Source organism: Chamaea fasciata, unplaced genomic scaffold, assembly GCF_029207755.1.
Source record: "Chamaea fasciata isolate MVZ Bird 193981 ecotype frontalis unplaced genomic scaffold, bChaFas1.0.hap1 SCAF_712, whole genome shotgun sequence".
NCBI lineage: Eukaryota > Metazoa > Chordata > Aves > Passeriformes > Sylviidae > Chamaea > Chamaea fasciata.
In genome coordinates, this window is record NW_027094797.1 from 4,324 (window position 1) to 23,420 (window position 19,097).

At 49.2% G+C, this 19,097-nt stretch overlaps 1 protein-coding gene across 1 annotated transcript in view; it reads left to right on the top strand.

The window, feature by feature from the left end:
* The first annotated feature begins 465 nt into the window (after positions 1-465).
* LOC136305852 (myosin-binding protein C, fast-type-like) overlaps positions 466-19,097 on the top strand; it is a 44,489-nt gene continuing 25,857 nt past the window's right edge. The window contains exons 1-9 of the mRNA XM_066209173.1: positions 466-510; positions 6,250-6,381; positions 7,089-7,106; positions 7,255-7,332; positions 9,588-9,736; positions 12,772-12,889; positions 14,267-14,315; positions 16,150-16,209; positions 18,256-18,458. Coding sequence (XP_066065270.1) covers positions 492-510; positions 6,250-6,381; positions 7,089-7,106; positions 7,255-7,332; positions 9,588-9,736; positions 12,772-12,889; positions 14,267-14,315; positions 16,150-16,209; positions 18,256-18,458 — 826 coding nt within the window. The 5' untranslated portion in view covers positions 466-491. The remainder of the gene's footprint in view (positions 511-6,249; positions 6,382-7,088; positions 7,107-7,254; positions 7,333-9,587; positions 9,737-12,771; positions 12,890-14,266; positions 14,316-16,149; positions 16,210-18,255; positions 18,459-19,097) is intronic.

Sequence of the window (19,097 nt, forward strand, 5' to 3'; positions counted from 1 at the left end):
TTGGGGAGGGGGGGGGGGGAAAAGTCCTAAAAAATTGGGGAGGGAATCCCCTAAAAATTGGGGCCGGCGCCCAAAATTCGGGATGGGATTCCCAAAACTCAGGCGGGGGGGGAGATTTGGGATCCCGCGAAATTGGAGACCCCAAAAAAAAAAAAATTTGGGGCGAAACCGCCGAAATTTCGGGGTGGGAGGGGCTGGAAACCAAAAAAAAAAACCTTGGAGCGGATCGCCGGGAGGGGGCGTGGCCTCGCTGGGGGCGTGATCAGAGAAGGCGTGTCGATGTGGGCGTGGTTTTTGGGGGGCGTGACCGAGCTGGGCGTGGTTTGGCGTGGGGGCGTGTCTCTGAGCGGCGTGAACAATGCGGGCGGGTGGGGGTGGGCGTGGCCAGGGTGGGCGTGTCCGGGGAATTCCCGGGGGGCGTGTCCGCGGATAAAAGGGGGCGGCCCGGGGGGCGTGGCGGCAGTTGGGCGCCCCCCCGTCCCGCCGCCGCCATGCCCGAGGCCAAGGCCGGTAATTAATTAATGCCGGGGGGGGGGGGGGGTTAATTAATTAATTAATCAATCAATCGACCCGGGGGGGGTTGATTGGCTTGGGGAGGGTGATTGATTTAATTAGTTCAGTTTAGTTAATTCATTTAATTTTTCAAGTTTATTTGAATTTATTGCTCTTATTTTAATTTAATTTAATTTAATTATTTTCATTTTTTTTTAATGCGTTGAAATTATTTGATTTGATTATTTAATTATTTCAACATGTGGAACTTACTGAATTTTATTTTTAATTCAATTTAATTTAATAGTTTAATTCTTTTAATGCATTGAAATTATTTTAATTTTTATCGAATTGTTTGAATTTATTTCGTTTATTTAAATAATTGAATTTATTTTTATTTTCTTTATAGAATTAATTGAATCAATTGAATTACTTGAATTAATTAAGTTCGTTTTATTTATTTAATTATTTCCAACTTAAAATTTAATTTAATTATCTGCATTTTAATTTAATTCCGTTCTCTGCATTTAAAAATTTGAATTTATGGAATTGATTGAATCAATTAGCGGGTGTTAATTAATTATCGGGGGGTGGGGTGGGGCGTTTATTACAACTCATTAATGAATGGGGGAATTAATTACCAGTTCATTACCCCGGGGGGGGGTGAGCAATTAATTAACGAGATGATTAATTAATGGAGGGAAAATAATTATCTTCGCGGGGGCGAATTAATGGGAGATGGCTTAATTTGATCAATGGGGTAATTAATTATTATTTATTAATTATCATTAATATTTACACCCCAAAAATCCTCTAAAAATTCCAAAAATTGCCCAAAAAAATTCCAAAAAAAAATTCCCCAAAAATCAAAAAAATTTTTTCCCCAAATCCCGAAATTAATTTATTAATAATTAATGGGGGGAATTAATTCTCGGGGGGGGGCGGGACATTACTGGGACAGTTTGAGAAGGGTGGGGGCGGTTTTGGGGTGGAAAAACGGGAATTTGGGGATGGAAATTTGGGAATTTTGGGGTGGAAAAACGGGAATTTTGGGGATGGAAATTTGGGAATTTTGGGGTGGAAAAACGGGAATTTTGGGGATGGAAATTTGGGAATTTTGGGGTATAAAAACCGGGATTTTGGGGTGGAAAACCCGGGAATTTTAGGTGGTTAAAAAGGGGAATTTCGGGAAATTTGGGAATTTGGAAAAATGGGGAATTCTGGGGTGAAGAAACGGGAGTTTCGGGTGGAAAAAAAAAAGGGAATTTCAGGTGGAAAAAATGGGAAATTTTGGTGGAAAAACCGGAAATTTTGGGGTGCAAAAAAGGGATTTTTGGGATGCTAAAAAGGGGAATTTTAGATGGGAAAAAAAGGGAATTTTGGGGTGGAAAAAAAGGGAATTTGGGGTGGAAAAAATGGGAATTTGGGGTGGAAAAAATGGGAATTTGGGGTGGAAATTTGGGGATCTCGGGGTGGAAATTTTAGATTTTGGGATGGAAAAAACGGGGAATTTTGGGGTGGAAAATTTGGGAATTTCAGGTGGAAAATTTGGGGATTTGGGGATGAAAACCCAGGAACTTTCGGCTGGAAATTTGGGGGGATAAAACCCGGGATTTTTGGGGGGTGGAATTTTGGGAATTTGGGGCTTAAAAAAAACAAGGGGGGGGGGGGGAATTTCGGGATGAAAATTTGGGAATTTTCGGGACGGAAATTTGGGAATTTCGGGATGAAAATTTGGGAATTTTCGGGACGGAAATTTGGGAATTTCGGGATGAAAATTTGGGAATTTTCGGGACGGAAATTCGGCAATTTCGGGATGAAAATTTGGGAATTTTCGGGACGGAAATTCGGGAATTTCGGGATGAAAATTTGGGAATTTTCGGGACGGAAATTCGGCAGTTTCGGGGATGAAAAGCTGGGAATTTCGGGATTTTGGGGGGAGTTCCCGGGGGGGGAGGGGCGGGAATGTCCCAGGTGCTGACTCAGCGCTTTGGGGCGGTCGCTGTCCCCCCCGGGGGGGGGAGGGGACACTCGAGGTGACATTTGAACCCCCCCAGGTGGCGGCCGCGAAATCGCGACCCGCGGGGGGGGGCGAGTTGTCGGGGGGTTGCGACATTTGGGGGGGCGGGGACAATTTTTTGGGATTTTGTGTCAATTTTTGGGGATTTTGTGTCAATTTTTGGGGGTTTGTGACAATTTTGGGGATTTTGTGTCATTTTTTGGGGTTTGTGACAATTTTTGGGGTTTTGTGACAATTTTTGGGGTCTTGTGACAATTTTTGGGGTTTTGTGACAATTTTTGGGGGGTTTTGTGACAATTTTTGGGGTTTTGTGACAATTTTTGGGGTTTTGTGACAATTTTTTTGGGGGTTTTGTGTCAATTTTTGGGGTTTTGTGACAATTTTGGGATTTTGTGACAATTTTTGGGGTTTTGTGACAATTTTTTGGGGTTTTGTGACAAATTTTGGGGTTTTGTGACAATTTTGGGATTTTGTGATAATTTTTTGGGTTTTGTGACAAATTTTGGGGTTTTGGGACAATTTTTTTGGGATTTTGTGACAATTTTTTGGGGTTTTGTGACAATTTTGGGGGTTTTGTGTCAATTTTTGGGGTTTTGTGTCAATTTTGGGGTTTTGTGTCAATTTTGGGGTTTTGTGTCAATTTTTGGGGTTTTTGTGACAATTTTTTGGGGGTTTTGTGACAATTTTGGGGTTTTGTGACAATTTTTTGGGGTTTTGTGACAATTTTGGGGATTTTGTGACAATTTTTGGGGTTTTGTGACAATTTTTTTGGGGTTTTTTGTCAATTTTTTGGGTTTTGTGACAATTTTTTGGGGTTTGTGACAATTTTGGGGGGATTTTGTGACAATTTTTGGGGTTTTGTGACAATTTTTGGGGTTTTGTGACAATTTTTTGGGGTTTTGTGACAATTTTGGGGTTTTGTGTCAATTTTTGGGATTTTGTGTCAATTTTTGGGGTTTTGTGACAATTTTTGGGGTTTTGTGACAATTTTTTGGGGTTTTGTGACAATTTTTTGGGGTTTGTGTCAATTTTGGGGGGTTTGTGACAATTTTGGGGATTTTGTGTCATTTTTTGGGGTTTGTGACAATTTTTGGGGTTTTGTGACAATTTTCGGGGTTTTGTGACAATTTTTGGGGTTTTGTGTCATTTTTTGGGGTTTTGTGACAATTTTTTGGGTTTTGTGACAATTTTTGGGGTTTTGTGACAATTTTTTGGGGTTTTGTGACAATTTTTGGGGTTTTGTGACAATTTTTTGGGGTTTGTGACAATTTTTGGGGGGTTTTGTGTCAATTTTTGGGGTTTTGTGACAATTTTTGGGATTTTGTGACAATTTTTGGGGTTTTGTGACAATTTTGGGATTTTGTGACAATTTTCGGGGTTTTGTGACAATTTTTGGGGTTTTGTGACAATTTTTTGGGGGGTTTTGTGACAATTTTTTGGGGTTTTGTGACAATTTTCGGGGTTTTGTGACAATTTTGGGGTTTTGTGACAATTTTGGGGTTTTGGGACAATTTTTTGGGGTTTTGTGACAATTTTTGGGGTTTTGTGTCAATTTTTGGGGTTTTGTGTGAATTTTCGGGGTTTTGTGACAATTTTTGGGATTTTGTGACAATTTTTGGGGTTTTGTGACAATTTTTTGGGGTTTGTGTCAATTTTTGGGGGTTTGTGACAATTTTGGGGATTTTGTGTCATTTTTTGGGGTTTGTGACAATTTTTGGGGTTTTGTGACAATTTTCGGGGTTTTGTGTCATTTTTTGGGGTTTGTGACAATTTTTTGGGGTTTTGTGACAATTTTTTGGGTTTTGTGACAATTTTTGGGGTTTTGTGACAATTTTTGGGGTTTTGTGACAATTTTTGGGATTTTGTGACAATTTTTTGGGGTTTTGTGACAATTTTGGGGATTTTGTGACAATTTTCGGGGTTTTGTGTCAATTTTTGGGGTTTTGTGACAATTTTGGGGATTTTGTGACAATTTTTGGGGTTTGTGTCAATTTTTGGTATTTTGTGTCAATTTTCGGGGTTTTGTGACAATTTTGGGGATTTTGTGACAATTTTTTTGGGGTTTTGTGACAATTTTTTGGGATTTTGTGTCAATTTTTTGGGGTTTTGTGACAATTTTTTGGGGTTTTGTGACAATTTTTTGGGATTTTGTGTCAATTTTTGGGGTTTTGTGACAATTTTGGGGATTTTGTGACAATTTTTGGGGTTTTGTGACAATTTTTGGGGTTTTGTGACAATTTTTGGGGTTTTGTGTCAAATTTTTGGGTTTTGTGTCAATTTTGGGGTTTTGTGTCAATTTTTGGGGTTTTGTGTCAATTTTTGGGGTTTGTGACAATTTTTTGGGATTTTGTGACAATTTTTGGGGTTTTGTGTCAATTTTTGGGGTTTTGTGACAATTTTGGGGATTTTGTGTCATTTTTTGGGATTTTGTGACAAATTTTGGGGTTTTGTGTCAATTTTTTGGGATTTTGTGACAATTTTTGGTATTTTGTGACAATTTTCGGGGTTTTGTGACAATTTTCGGGGGGGGGAGGGGCTGTGACAGTTTTAGGGGCGTCCCCAAACGTCCCCCCCCTCCCCCCCCCTTCTCAAATGTCCCCAAACTCGTCACCTGAGCCGCCGCGACACCTGAGCCGCGGTTATTTTTAATTTTTATTTTATTTTTAATTTTATTTTATTTTCGGGGGTGGAGGGGGGGGAGGGGCGGTCACCCCAAATTTGTCCCCCCTGGAATTTGTCACCCCTCCCCCCCCCCGCGGTTTGGGAATTTGGGGGGGGCGGGGATTTAAGGGGATTTTTAAAAATTATTTTTGGGGGATTTTTGGGGGATTTTTGGGGGATTTTGGGGGGATTTTTAAGGGGATTTTTTGGGTTTTTTTTGGCGATTTTTGAGGATTTGAGGGGGATTATTTGGAGAATTTTGAGGGAATTTTTGGGGAATTTTGGGGGATTTTTTGGGGGATTTTTGGGGGATTATTTTGGGATTTTTGGAGGATTTTGGGGGGGATTTTTAAGGGGATTTTTGGGGGTTTTTTGGCCATTTTTGAGGACTTTGGGAGGGATTTGGGGGGGATTATTTGGAGAATTTTAAGGGATTTGGGGGGAATTTTTGGGGGATTTTTTGGGATTTGGGGGAGATTTGGGGGATTTTTTGGGATTTTTTTGGGATTTTTGGGAGATTTTGGGGATTTTGGGGGGATTTTTTGGGATTTCTTTTTCTGATTTTGGGGAATTTGTAGGGAAATTTTGGGGGGAATTTTTTGGGATTTTTTTTGGGGGGGGGAGGGAAATTGGGGGAATTTTGGGGACAGTTTTTGAGGATTTTTTTGAGGATTTTTTGAGGATTTTTTGGGATTTTTTGGGAGGAATTTTCGTGATTCTGGGGGAGGATTTTTTTTTTAGTATTTTTTTTTTAATTTTTGGGGCAGATGTTTCGGGCAATAAACATGATTAATTATCAATTAACAACCATTAATTACCCCATTGATAAAATCAAGCCATCCCTCACTTTGGGAGGGGGAGGGGGAAGATTTTTTTGGGGGACGTGATTTTTTTTTTCAATTTCGGGGAATAAATATCCTTAATTATTCATTAACAACCCCGTTGCTAATTAATTTTTAGGGGGATATTTTGGGGAGGATTTTTGGGGGGATTTTTATAGGAATTTTTTTTGGGGGGGAGGGAATTAATTTGGGGTTCAACCCCCACCCCGCGTTGTTTTTTTTTTCCCCTTCGAGCCGCCAAAAAAGAGGTGAAAAAGGACAAAAAAGAGGCGAAAAAAGAGGAGAAGAAAGAGGAGAAGAGAGAGGAGAAAAAAGAGGAGAAAAAAGCGGAAAATGGGCAAAAAGAGGGAGAGGAGCCCCCGAAAGGTGGGGGAGGGGGGGATTTGGGGGGAGGGGGAGATTTTTTGGGGGGATTTGGGGACGAATTTGGGGGTTTTGGGGCAGTTTGGGGGGATTTGGGGGGGATTTTGGGGGGATTTGGGGAAGTTTTGGGGGGTCTTGGGGGGATTTGGGGGGATTTTGGGGGATTTTGGGGAAGTTTTGGGGGGTCTTGGGGGGATTTGGGGACAGTTTTGGGGGGATTTTGGGTCCTCGGGACGATTTTGGGGGGATTTGGGACAATTTTGGGGGATTTTGGTTCCTGGGAACAATTCTGGGGGGGGATTTGGGGCCGGTTTTGAGGCGTTTGGGGGAGATTTGGGGGGATTTTGGGGCAGTTTTGGGGGATTTGGGGTCGGGGGGGGAGGGAAAGTTTTGGGGGGATTTGGGGAATTTTTGGGGGTTTTTTGGGGCAGTTTTGCGGGGTATTTGTGGGAGATTTGGGGAATTTTTGGGGTTTTTTGGGGCAGTTTTGGGGGTTCGGGGACAGATTCGGGGGGATTTGTGTCCTGGCCACGGTTTTGGGTGGATTTGGGGCATTTTTGGGGCGATTTGGGGACAGTTTTTGGGTGGATTTGGGGGAAATTTCGGGTGAATTTTTACCATTTTTAATTTTTAATTTTTTGGGGGGGGGGTCCCCCCTGATTTTTGGGGTCCCCTCCCTGACCTCCCCCTCCCCCTTTATTCCCTTACAGAACCCAAAGACGATTTAGGTGAGATTTGTTTTCTTTCTTCCCCCCCCCCTCCCCCTCCCCAAAATTTCGGAGACCCCCCCCTCCCCTCCCCCATAATTTCGGGGGGTCCCTGACCCCCCCGTGACCCCCCCGTGACCCCTCCGTGACCTCCCCGTGACCCCCCCAGACGACATCAACCCCCCCGAACCCCGAGACCCCGACGGGCTCTTCATCAGCAAACCCCAAAATGTCCTGGTGGAGAGCGGTGAGGGGGGGGCGGGTTTGGGGGGTCCTGGGGGGTCCTGGGGGGTCTTGGGGGGGATTTGGGGGGTCCTGGGGGGATTTGGGGGAATTTGGGGGGTCCTGGGGGGGTCCTGGGGGGGATTTGGGGGGGATTTGGGGGGATTTGGGGGGTCCTGGGGGGTCCTGGGGGGTCTTGGAGGGGATTTGGGGGAACTTGGGGAATTTTTGGGGGGTCCTGGGAGGTCCTGGGGGGGTTTGGGGGGTCCTGGGGGGTCTTGGGGGGGATTTGGGGAGGATTTGGGGAGTCCTGGGGGGGATTTGGGGGGTCCTGGGGGGTCTTCGGAGGGATTTGGGGGAATTTGGGGGGTCCTGGGGGGGATTTGGGGGGTCCTGGGGGGTCTTGGGGGGTCTTGGGGGGGATTTGGGGGGGATTTGGGGGGTCTTGGGGGTATTTGGGGAGGATTTGGGGGGTCCTGGGGGGGATTTGGGGGGGATTTGGGGGGATTTGGGGGGTCTTGGGGGGTCCTGGGGGGTCCTGGGGGGATTTGGGGGGATTTGGGGGGTCTTGGGGGGATTTGGGGAGGATTTGGGGGGTCCTGGGGGGGATTTGGGGGGGATTTGGGGGGGATTTGGGGGGATTTGGGGGGTCTTGGGGGGTCCTGGGGGGTCCTGGGGGTCTTCGGAGGGATTTGGGGGAATTTGGGGGGTCCTGGGGGGTCCTGGGGGGATTTGGGGGGATTTGGGGGGTCTTGGGGGGATTTGGGGGAACTTGGGGGTCCTGGGAGGGTTTGGGGAATTTTTGGGGGGTCCTGGGGGAGTTTTGGGGAGGTCTTGGGGGGATTTTGGGGAGATTTGAGATGATTTTTGGTGGCCCTGGGGTGGGATTTGGGGGATTTGGGGGGATTTTGGGGGGATTTGGGGAAATTTGGGGGATCTTGGGGGAATTTTTCTGGGGCAAATTTTTGGGATTTGGGGGGATTTTTGGAGGGAATTTTTGGGATTTGGGGGATTTTTGGAGAGAAATTTTTGGGATTTTTGGGGGATTTTTGGAGGGAAATTTTTGGGATTTTGGGGGAATTTCTGGGGGAAATTTTTGGGATTTTGGGGGATTTTTGGAGGGGAATTTTTGGGATTTTGGGGGATTTTTGGAGGGGAATTTTTGGGATTTTGGGGGAATTTTGGGGAAAATTTTTGGGATTTGGGGGATTTTTGGAGGGAAATTTTTGGGATTTTTGGGGAATTTCTGGGGAAATTTTTGGGATTTTGGGGGATTTTTTGAGAGGAATTTTTGGGATTTTGGGGGAATTTCTGGGGGAAATTTTTGGGATTTTGGGGGATTTTTGGAGGGGAATTTTTGGGATTTTGGGGGATTTTTTGAGGGAATTTTTGGGATTTTGGGGGATTTTTGGAGGGGAATTTTTGGGATTTTGGGGGATTTTTGGAGGGGAATTTTTGGGATTTTGGGGGATTTTTTGAGGGAATTTTTGGGATTTTGGGGGATTTTTGGAGGGGAATTTTTGGGATTTTGGGGGATTTTTGGAGGGGAATTTTTGGGATTTTGGGGGATTTTTGGAGGGGAATTTTTGGGATTTTGGGGGATTTTTGGAGGGGAATTTTTGGGATTTTGGGGGATTTTTGGAGGGGAATTTTTGGGATTTTTGGGGAATTTCTGGGGGAAATTTTTGGGATTTTGGGGGATTTTTGGAGGGGAATTTTTGGGATTTTGGGGGATTTTTGGAGGGGAATTTTTGGGATTTTGGGGGATTTTTGGAGGGGAATTTTTGGGATTTGGGGGGATTTTTGGAGGGGAATTTTTGGGATTTTGGGGGATTTTTGGAGAGGAATTTTTGGGATTTTGGGGGATTTTTGGAGGGAAATTTTTGGGATTTTTGGGGAATTTCTGGGGGAAATTTTTGGGATTTTGGGGGATTTTTGGAGGGGAATTTTTGGGATTTTGGGGGGATTTTTGGAGGGGAATTTTTGGGATTTTGGGGGGATTTTTGGAGGGAAATTTTTGGGATTTTGGGGGATTTTTGGAGGGGAATTTTTGGGATTTTGGGGGATTTTTGGAGGGGAATTTTTGGGATTTTGGGGGATTTCTGGGGGAAATTTTTGGGATTTTGGGGGATTTTTGGAGGGGAATTTTTGGGATTTTGGGGGATTTTTGGAGGGGAATTTTTGGGATTTTGGGGGATTTTTGGAGGGGAATTTTTGGGATTTGGGGTTTTTGGGGTTTTTCTTTTCGGGGTCCCCCCTGACCCTCGGGGGTCTCCCCAGGGGGGGACGTGGTGGTCTCGGCCCGCGTGGACGGATCGCAGCTCCCAGTTAAACCCGGTGTCAAGTGGTTCAAGGGGAAGTGGGTGGAGCTGGGAGCCAAGAGCGGGGCCCGCTTCCAGTTCAGGGAGAGCTGCGAGAAGGAGACCAAGGTGCGGACTGGGAGCGACTGGGAGCGACTGGGAGGGGACTGGGATGAACTGGGAGCGACTGGGGGGCACTGGGAGGGAACTGGGAGGGAACTGGGAGGGACTGGGAGCGACTGCGGGGCACTGGGAGGGAACTGGGAGGGACTGGGAGCGACTGGGGGGCACTGGGAGGGAACTGGGAGGGACTGGGAGCGACTGGGAGCGACTGGGAGGGGACTGGGAGCGACTGGGAGCGACTGGGAGCGACTGGGAGCGACTGGGAGGAGACTGGGAGGGGATTGGGATGAACTGGGAGCGACTGGGAGGGACTGGGAGGGGATTGGGAGGGACTGGGAGCGACTGGGAGGGACTGGGAGGGGATTGGGATGAACTGGGAGGGGCTGGGAGGGGATTGGGATGAACTGGGAGGGACTGGGAGCGACTGGGAGGGGATTGGGATGAACTGGGAGCGACTGGGAGGGACTGGGAGGGAACTGGGAGGGACTGGGAGCGACTGGGAGCGACTGGGAGGAGACTGGGAGGGGATTGGGATGAACTGGGAGCGACTGGGAGGGACTGGGAGGGGATTGGGAGGGACTGGGAGCGACTGGGAGCAACTGGGAGGGGATTGGGATGAACTGGGAGGGACTGGGAGCGACTGGGAGGGACTGGGAGGGGATTGGGAGGGGTAAAAAGGGGATTTGGGGAGACTGGTTTATACTGGAGGGGACTGGGAGGGGACTGGGATGGACTGGGTGGGAATTGGGAGGGACTGGGACAAACTGGGATGGGGACTGGGAGGGACTGGGAGTGACGGATAGACTGGGATAAACTGGGATGAACTGGGAGGGACTGGGAGGGACTGGTTTATACTGGGATGAACTGGGAGGGGACTGGGAAGGACTGGGATAGACTGGGAGGGGACTGGGGGGAACTGGGAGCGTTACTGGGAGCACTGGGAGGTCTCCGCTGCCGCCCTCATTGTGTCCTGTGTGTCCCCACTGTCCCCAGGTGTTCGTGAGCTCACCTGTCCGTCCCCAATGTCTCACCTGTCCCCAGGGTCTCACCTGTCCAGGTGTTCCCGTTCTCCCCCGTCTCACCTGTCCAGGTGTTCCCATTCTCCCCTGTCTCACCTGTCCAGGTGTTCCCATTCTCCCCTGTCTCACCTGTCCAGGTGTCCCATTCTCCCCTGTCTCACCTGTCCAGGTGTCCCATTCTCCCCTGTCTCACCTGTCCCCAGGTGTCCCATTCTCCCCCGTCTCACCTGTCCCAGGTGTCCCATTCTCCCCCGTCTCACCTGTCCAGGTGTTCCCGTTCTCCCCCGTCTCACCTGTCCAGGTGTTCCCATTCTCCCCCGTCTCACCTGTCCAGGTGTTCCCGTTCTCCCCAGTCTCACCTGTCCAGGTGTTCCCGTTCTCCCCCGTCTCACCTGTCCAGGTGTTCACGTTCTCCCCCGTCTCACCTGTCCAGGTGTTCCCGTTCTCCCCCGTCTCACCTGTCCAGGTGTTCACGTTCTCCCCTGTCTCACCTGTCCCAGGTGTTCCCATTCTCCCCCGTCTCACCTGTCCAGGTGTTCACGTTCTCCCCTGTCTCACCTGTCCAGGTGTTCCCGTTCTCCCCTGTCTCACCTGTCCAGGTGTTCCCATTCTCCCCTGTCTCACCTGTCCAGGTGTTCACGTTCTCCCCTGTCTCACCTGTCCAGGTGTCCCATTCTCCCCTGTCTCACCTGTCCCCAGGTGTTCCCGTTCTCCCCCGTCTCCCCTGTCCAGGTGTTCACGTTCTCCCCTATCTCACCTGTCCAGGTGTTCACGTTCTCCCCTGTCTCACCTGTCCAGGTGTTCACGTTCTCCCCCGTCTCACCTGTCCAGGTGTTCACATTCTCCCCTGTCTCACCTGTCCAGGTGTTCCCGTTCTCCCCTGTCTCACCTGTCCAGGTGTTCCCATTCTCCCCCGTCTCACCTGTCCAGGTGTTCCCATTCTCCCCAGTCTCACCTGTCCAGGTGTTCCCGTTCTCCCCCGTCTCACCTGTCCAGGTGTTCACGTTCTCCCCCGTCTCACCTGTCCAGGTGTTCCCGTTCTCCCCCGTCTCACCTGTCCAGGTGTTCACGTTCTCCCCTGTCTCACCTGTCCCAGGTGTTCCCATTCTCCCCCGTCTCACCTGTCCAGGTGTTCACGTTCTCCCCTGTCTCACCTGTCCAGGTGTTCCCGTTCTCCCCTGTCTCACCTGTCCAGGTGTTCCCATTCTCCCCTGTCTCACCTGTCCAGGTGTTCACGTTCTCCCCTGTCTCACCTGTCCAGGTGTCCCATTCTCCCCTGTCTCACCTGTCCCAGGTGTTCCCGTTCTCCCCCGTCTCCCCTGTCCAGGTGTTCACGTTCTCCCCTATCTCACCTGTCCAGGTGTTCACGTTCTCCCCTGTCTCACCTGTCCAGGTGTTCACGTTCTCCCCCGTCTCACCTGTCCAGGTGTTCACATTCTCCCCTGTCTCACCTGTCCAGGTGTTCCCGTTCTCCCCTGTCTCACCTGTCCCAGGTGTTCACGTTCTCCCCCGTCTCACCTGTCCAGGTGTTCCCGTTCTCCCCCGTCTCACCTGTCCAGGTGCTCCCGTTCTCCCCCGTCTCCCCTGTCCAGGTGTTCACGTTCTCCCCTATCTCACCTGTCCAGGTGTTCACGTTCTCCCCTGTCTCACCTGTCCAGGTGTTCACGTTCTCCCCCGTCTCACCTGTCCAGGTGTTCACATTCTCCCCTGTCTCACCTGTCCAGGTGTTCCCGTTCTCCCCTGTCTCACCTGTCCCAGGTGTTCACGTTCTCCCCCGTCTCACCTGTCCAGGTGTTCCCGTTCTCCCCCGTCTCACCTGTCCAGGTGCTCCCGTTCTCCCCTATCTCACCTGTCCAGGTGTTCACGTTCTCCCCTATCTCACCTGTCCAGGTGTTCACGTTCTCCCCCGTCTCACCTGTCCAGGTGTTCACGTTCTCCCCTGTCTCACCTGTCCAGGTGTTCACGTTCTCCCCTGTCTCACCTGTCCAGGTGTTCACGTTCTCCCCTGTCTCACCTGTCCAGGTGTACACCTTCGAGCTCTCCATCTCCAAGGTGGTCCCCGGCGACCGCGGCGATTATCGCTGCGAGGTCGCGGCCAAGGACAAGAAGGACAGCTGCTCCTTCAACATCGACGTCGAGGGTGAGAAACGCCCCAAAAAACCCCAAAACACCCCAAAACCCCCCAAAAATACAAAAAATCATCCGAAACAGCCCAAAATTCACCTGGGCACCCCAAAAAACCCCAAAAAACATCCAAAACACCCAAAAAACCCCCAAAAAACATCCAAAATACCCAAAAAAAACCCAAAAACCACTGGGATACCCCAAAAAACCAAAAACACCCAAAACACCCCAAATTAACCTGGGCACCCCAAAAAACCCCAAAAAACATCCAAAACACCCAAAAAAACCCCCAAAAAACATCCAAAATACCCCCAAAAAACCCCAAAAACCACTGGGATACCCCAAAAAACCAAAAACACCCAAAACATCCCAAATTAACCCGGGCACCCCAAAAAACCCCAAAAAACATCCAAAACACCCAAAAACCCCCCAAAAAACATCCAAAACACCCAAAAAACCCCCAAAAAACATCCAAAATACCCCAAAAATCCCAAAAAAACCACTGGGATACCCCAAAAAACCAAAACCACCCAAAATAGCCCAAAATTAACTTGGACACCCCAAAAAACCCCCAAAACACCCCAAAACCCAAAAAAAATCAAAAAAAAAATCCAAAACACCCAAAAAACCCCCCAAAAAACATCCAAAACACCCCAAAAAAACCCCAAAACATCCAAAATACCCCAAAAAAACCCCCAAAACCTCTGGGATACCCCAAAAAGCCAAAAACACCCAAAACACCCCAAAATTCACCTGGGCACCCCAAAAAACCCCAAAAAACATCCAAAACACCCAAAAAACCCCCAAAAAACATCCAAAATACCCCAAAAAACCCCCAAAATACCACTGGGATACCCCAAAAAACCAAAAACACCCAAAACATCCCAAAATTCACCTGGGCACCCCAAAAACCCCCAAAAACATCCAAAACACCCAAAAAAACCCCCCAAAAACATCCAAAATACCCCAAAAAAACCCCAAAAACCGCTGGGATACCCCAAAAAACCAAAAACACCCCAAACACCCCAAAATTAACCTGGGCACCCCAAAAACCCACCAAAAAACCCCAAAAAAAACCAAAAACATCCAAAATACCCCAAAAAAACCCCAAAAACCGCTGGGATACCCCAAAAAACCAAAAACACCCAAAACACCCCAAAATTCACCTGGGCACCTCCAAAAACCCATGAAAAAACCCCAAAATTCACCGGGACACCCCAAGAAGGACAGCCGCTCCTTCAACGTCGACGTCGAGGGTGAGAAACGCCCAAAAACACCCCAAAACACCCAAAATTATCCAAAACCCCCCCAAAAAACATCCAAAGCACCCCAAAATTACCCAGAATTACCGGGGGCAGCCCAAAAACGCCAAATCGCTCCTGTCCCCCCCCAGCCGGGCGTCCCTCGGGCTCGGAGAACGTCCTGCAGGCCTTCAAGAGAACGTGAGTGAGGGACACCCCAAAACACACCTGGGACACCCCAAAACACACCTGGGGACACCCCAAAACACACCCGGGACCCCAAAACACACCTGGGACCCCAAAACACACCTGGGACCCCCAAAAACACACCTGGGACCCCAAAACCCTCCTGGAGACCCCAAAAACCCACCTGGGGACCCCAAAACCCACCTGGGACCCCCAAAAACACACCCGGGACCCCAAAAAACACACCTGGGACCCCAAAAACACACCTGGGACCCCAAAACACACCTGGGGCCCCAAAAACACACCTGGGACCCCCAAAAACACACCTGGGACCCCAAAACACACCTGGGACCCCAAAAACACACCTGGGACCCCAAAACACACCTGGGACCCCAAAAACACACCTGGGGACCCCAAAACACACCTGGGACCCCCAAAAACACACCTGGGACCCCAAAACACACCTGGGACCCCCAAAAACACACCTGGGGCACCCCAAAAACACACCCGGGACCCCCAAAAACACACCTGGGACACCCCAGAAACACACCCGGGACCCCCAAAAACACACCCGGGACCCCAAAAACACACCTGGGACCCCCAAAAACACACCGGGACCCCAAAAACACACCTGGGACCCCCAAAAAACACACCTGGGACCCCAAAAACACACCTGGGGACACCCCAAAACACACCTGGGGACCCCAAAAACACACCTGGGACACCTCAAAATACACCTGGGACCCCAAAACACACCTGGGACCCTAAAACACACCTGGGACCCCAAAAACACACCTGGGACCCCAAAAACACACCTGGGACCCCAAAATACACCTGGGACCCCAAAAACACACCTGGGACCCCAAAACACACCTGGGACACCCCAAAACACACCCGGGACACCCCAAAACACACCTGGGGACACCCCAAAACACACCCGGGACCCCAAAACACACCTGGGACCCCAAAACACACCTGGGACCCCAAAAACACACCTGGGACCCCAAAACACACCTGGGACCCCAAAAACACACCTGGGACCCCAAAACACACCTGGGACCCCAAAAACACACCTGGGACCCCAAAACCCTCCTGGAGACCCCAAAAACCCACCTGGGGACCCCAAAACCCACCTGGGACCCCCAAAAACTCACCCGGGACCCCAAAACACACCTGGGACCCCAAAAACACACCCGGGACCCCAAAACACACCTGGGACCCCAAAAACACACCTGGGACCCCAAAATACACCTGGGACCCCAAAAACACACCTGGGACCCCAAAAACACACCTGAGACCCCCCAAAACACACCCGGGACCCCAAAAACACACCTGGGACCCCAAAACACACCTGGGACCCCCAAAAAACACACCTGGGACCCCAAAACACACCTGGGACCCCAAAATACACCTGGGACCCCAAAACACACCTGGGACCCCCAAAAAACACACCTGGGACCCCAAAACACACCTGGGACCCCAAAATACACCTGGGACCCCAAAACACACCTGGGACACCCCAAAACACACCCGGGACCCCAAAACACACCTGGGACCCCAAAATACACCTGGGACCCCAAAACACACCTGGGACCCCCAAAAAACACACCTGGGACCCCAAAACACACCTGGGACCCCAAAAACACACCTGGGGACCCCAAAACCCACTCGGGACACCCCCCAAAACTGACCCAGGACCCCCAAACCCCCCAAATCCCACAAAATTCCCCAAAATTCCCCCGAATTTCCCAAATTTCCCTCCAAATCCCCTCCAAATTCCCCCAATGCCCCCGAATTCCCCGGATTTTTCCCCAAATCCCCCAATTTCTCCCCAAAATTTTCCCCGCAGGGCTGACGCCAAGGACGACGCGGCCGGAGAGCTGGACTTCAGCGGGCTCCTGAAAAAGAGGTGGGAGGAGGAGGAGGAGGAGGAGGAGGAGGAAGATGACGAGGGCGATGGTGATGAGGATGGTGACGGGGATGGGAATGACTTTGGGATGGGGATGAGGATGAAGATGAGGATGAGGATGATGACAATGACGACTTTGGGATGAGGATGAGGATGGGGAAGAGGATGAAGATGATGATGGGGATGGGGATGAGGATGAAGATGAGGATGACGATGACGACTTTGGGATGAGGATGAGGATGGGGAAGAGGATGAAGGTGAGGATGAGGATGACGATGACGATGACTCCGGGATGAAGATGAGGATGAAGATGAGGGTGACAATGATGATGATGATGATGACTTTGGGATGAGGATGAGGATGAGGATGAAGATGAGGATGATGACAATGACGACTTTGGGATGAGGATGATGGGGAAGAGGATGAAGATGAGGATGAGGATGGGGATGACGATGACTCCGGGATGAAGATGAGGATGAAGATGAGGGTGACAGTGATGATGATGACGATGACTTTGGGATGAGGATGAGGATGAGGATGAAGATGAGGATGAGGATGATGACAATGACGACTTTGGGATGAGGATGAGGATGGGGAAGAGGATGAAGATGAGGATGAGGATGGGGATGACGATGACTCCGGGATGAGGATGAGGATGAAGATGAGGGTGACAGTGATGATGATGACGATGACTTTGAGATGAGGATGAGGATGAGGATGGGGATGAGGATGAAGATGACGATGATGATGACGATGATGATGACTTTGGAATGAGGATGAGGATGGGATGAGGATGAAGATGACGACGATGACGATGATGATGACGATGACTTTGGGATGAGGATGAGGATGAGGATGAGGATGAGGATGAGGATGAGGATGAGGATGAAGATGACAATGACTTTGGGATGAGGATGAGGAATAGGAATGGGATGAGGATGACGATGATGATGACAATGACAACGATGACGATGATGAGGATGACGGTGGCAATGATGACAATGACGATGACGATGACGATGACTTTGGGATGAGGATGAGGATGAGGATGAAGATGAGGATGAGGATGAGGACAGGAACAGGGATGGGATGAGGACGAAGATAACTTCGGGATGAAGACAAGGATGAGGATGAGGATGAGGATGATGACTTTGGGATGGGATGAGGATGACGATGATGATGATGATGAGGACGATGACGATGTTGAGGACGATGACGATGACGATGACGATGATGACGACGACGATGTCCCCGCAGGGAGGAGGAGGCCGAGGAGACGAAGAAGGACGATGAGGAAGACTTTGGGATGAGGATGAGGATGAGGAATGGGAATGGGATGAGGATGACGATGATGATGATGACGATGACAATGACTTTGGGGTGAGGATGGGGATGATGATGATGACGATGTTGAGGATGATGATGACGATGTTGAGGATGATGATGACGATGACGATGATGACGATGACGATGATGATGATGACAATGATGATGACGATGACGATGTTGAGGACGATGATGATGATGACAATGACGATGTTGAGGATGATGATGACGATGACAATGATGACGATGACGATGATGACGATGACAATGATGATGACGATGGCGATGTTGAGGACGATGATGATGATGACGATGACGATGATGACGATGACGACGATGATGACGATGACGATGACGATGTTGAGGATGATGACGATGACGATGATGACGATGACGACGATGATGACGATGACGATGACGATGTTGAGGATGATGACGATGACGATGATGACGATGACGACGATGATGACGATGACGATGACGATGTTGAGGATGATGACGATGATGACGATGACAATGATGACGATGATGACGATGACAATGATGATGATGATGACGAAGATGATGATGATGACAATGATGATGACGATGACGATGTTGAGGATGATGACGATGATGACGATGATGATGACGATGATGATGATGATGACGATGACGATGTTGAGGATGATGACGATGACGATGATGACGACGATGATGACGATGACGATGTCCCCGCAGGGAGGAGGAGGCCGAGGAGACGAAGAAGAAGAAGAAGAAGGACGACGAGGAAGATCTGATCCCGCCCGAGATCTGGGAGCTGCTCAAGGGCGTCACCAAGAAGAGCGAGTACGAGCGCATCGCCTTCCAGTACGGCATCACCGACCTGCGCGGCATGCTCAAGCGCCTCAAAAAGATCAAGGTGGAGCCCAAAAAGAGCGAAGGTGGGAAAATCGGCGGAAATTCGGGGATTTTCGGGGAAATTTGGGGGGAAATTGGGATTTTTGGAGGGTTTTTGGCAAATTTTGGGGATTTTTTGGGGAGTTTTTGGGGATTTTGGGGGGATTTTTTGGCGAATTTTAAGGTGATTTTAGGGGGATTGGAGGCACGGGGGTAGCTCAAGGTCAAGGTGGGATTTGGGGGAATTTGGGGGGATTTGGGGATTTTTTGGGAATTTTTTTGGATTTTGGGGGGATTTTGGGGATTTTTTGGCGGATTTTAAGGGGATTTTAGGGGGATTCGAGGCACGGGGGTGGCTCAAGGTCAAGGTGGGATTTGGGGGAATTTTGGGGGGATTTTGGGATTTTTTGGGAATTTTTTTGGATTTTGGGGGGATTTTGGGGATTTTTTGGCGGATTTTAAGGTGATTTTAGGGGAATTCGAGGCACGGGGGTGGCTCAAGGTCAAGGTGGGATTTGGGGGAATTTTGGGGGATTTTGCGATTTTTTGGGAATTTTGGGGGATTTTTTTGGGATTTTTTGGGATTTTTTGGGATTTTTTGGGATTTTTTGGGATTTTTTTGGGATTTTGGGGATTTTTTGGCGAATTTTAAGGGGATTTTAGGGGGATTCCAAGGACAGGGG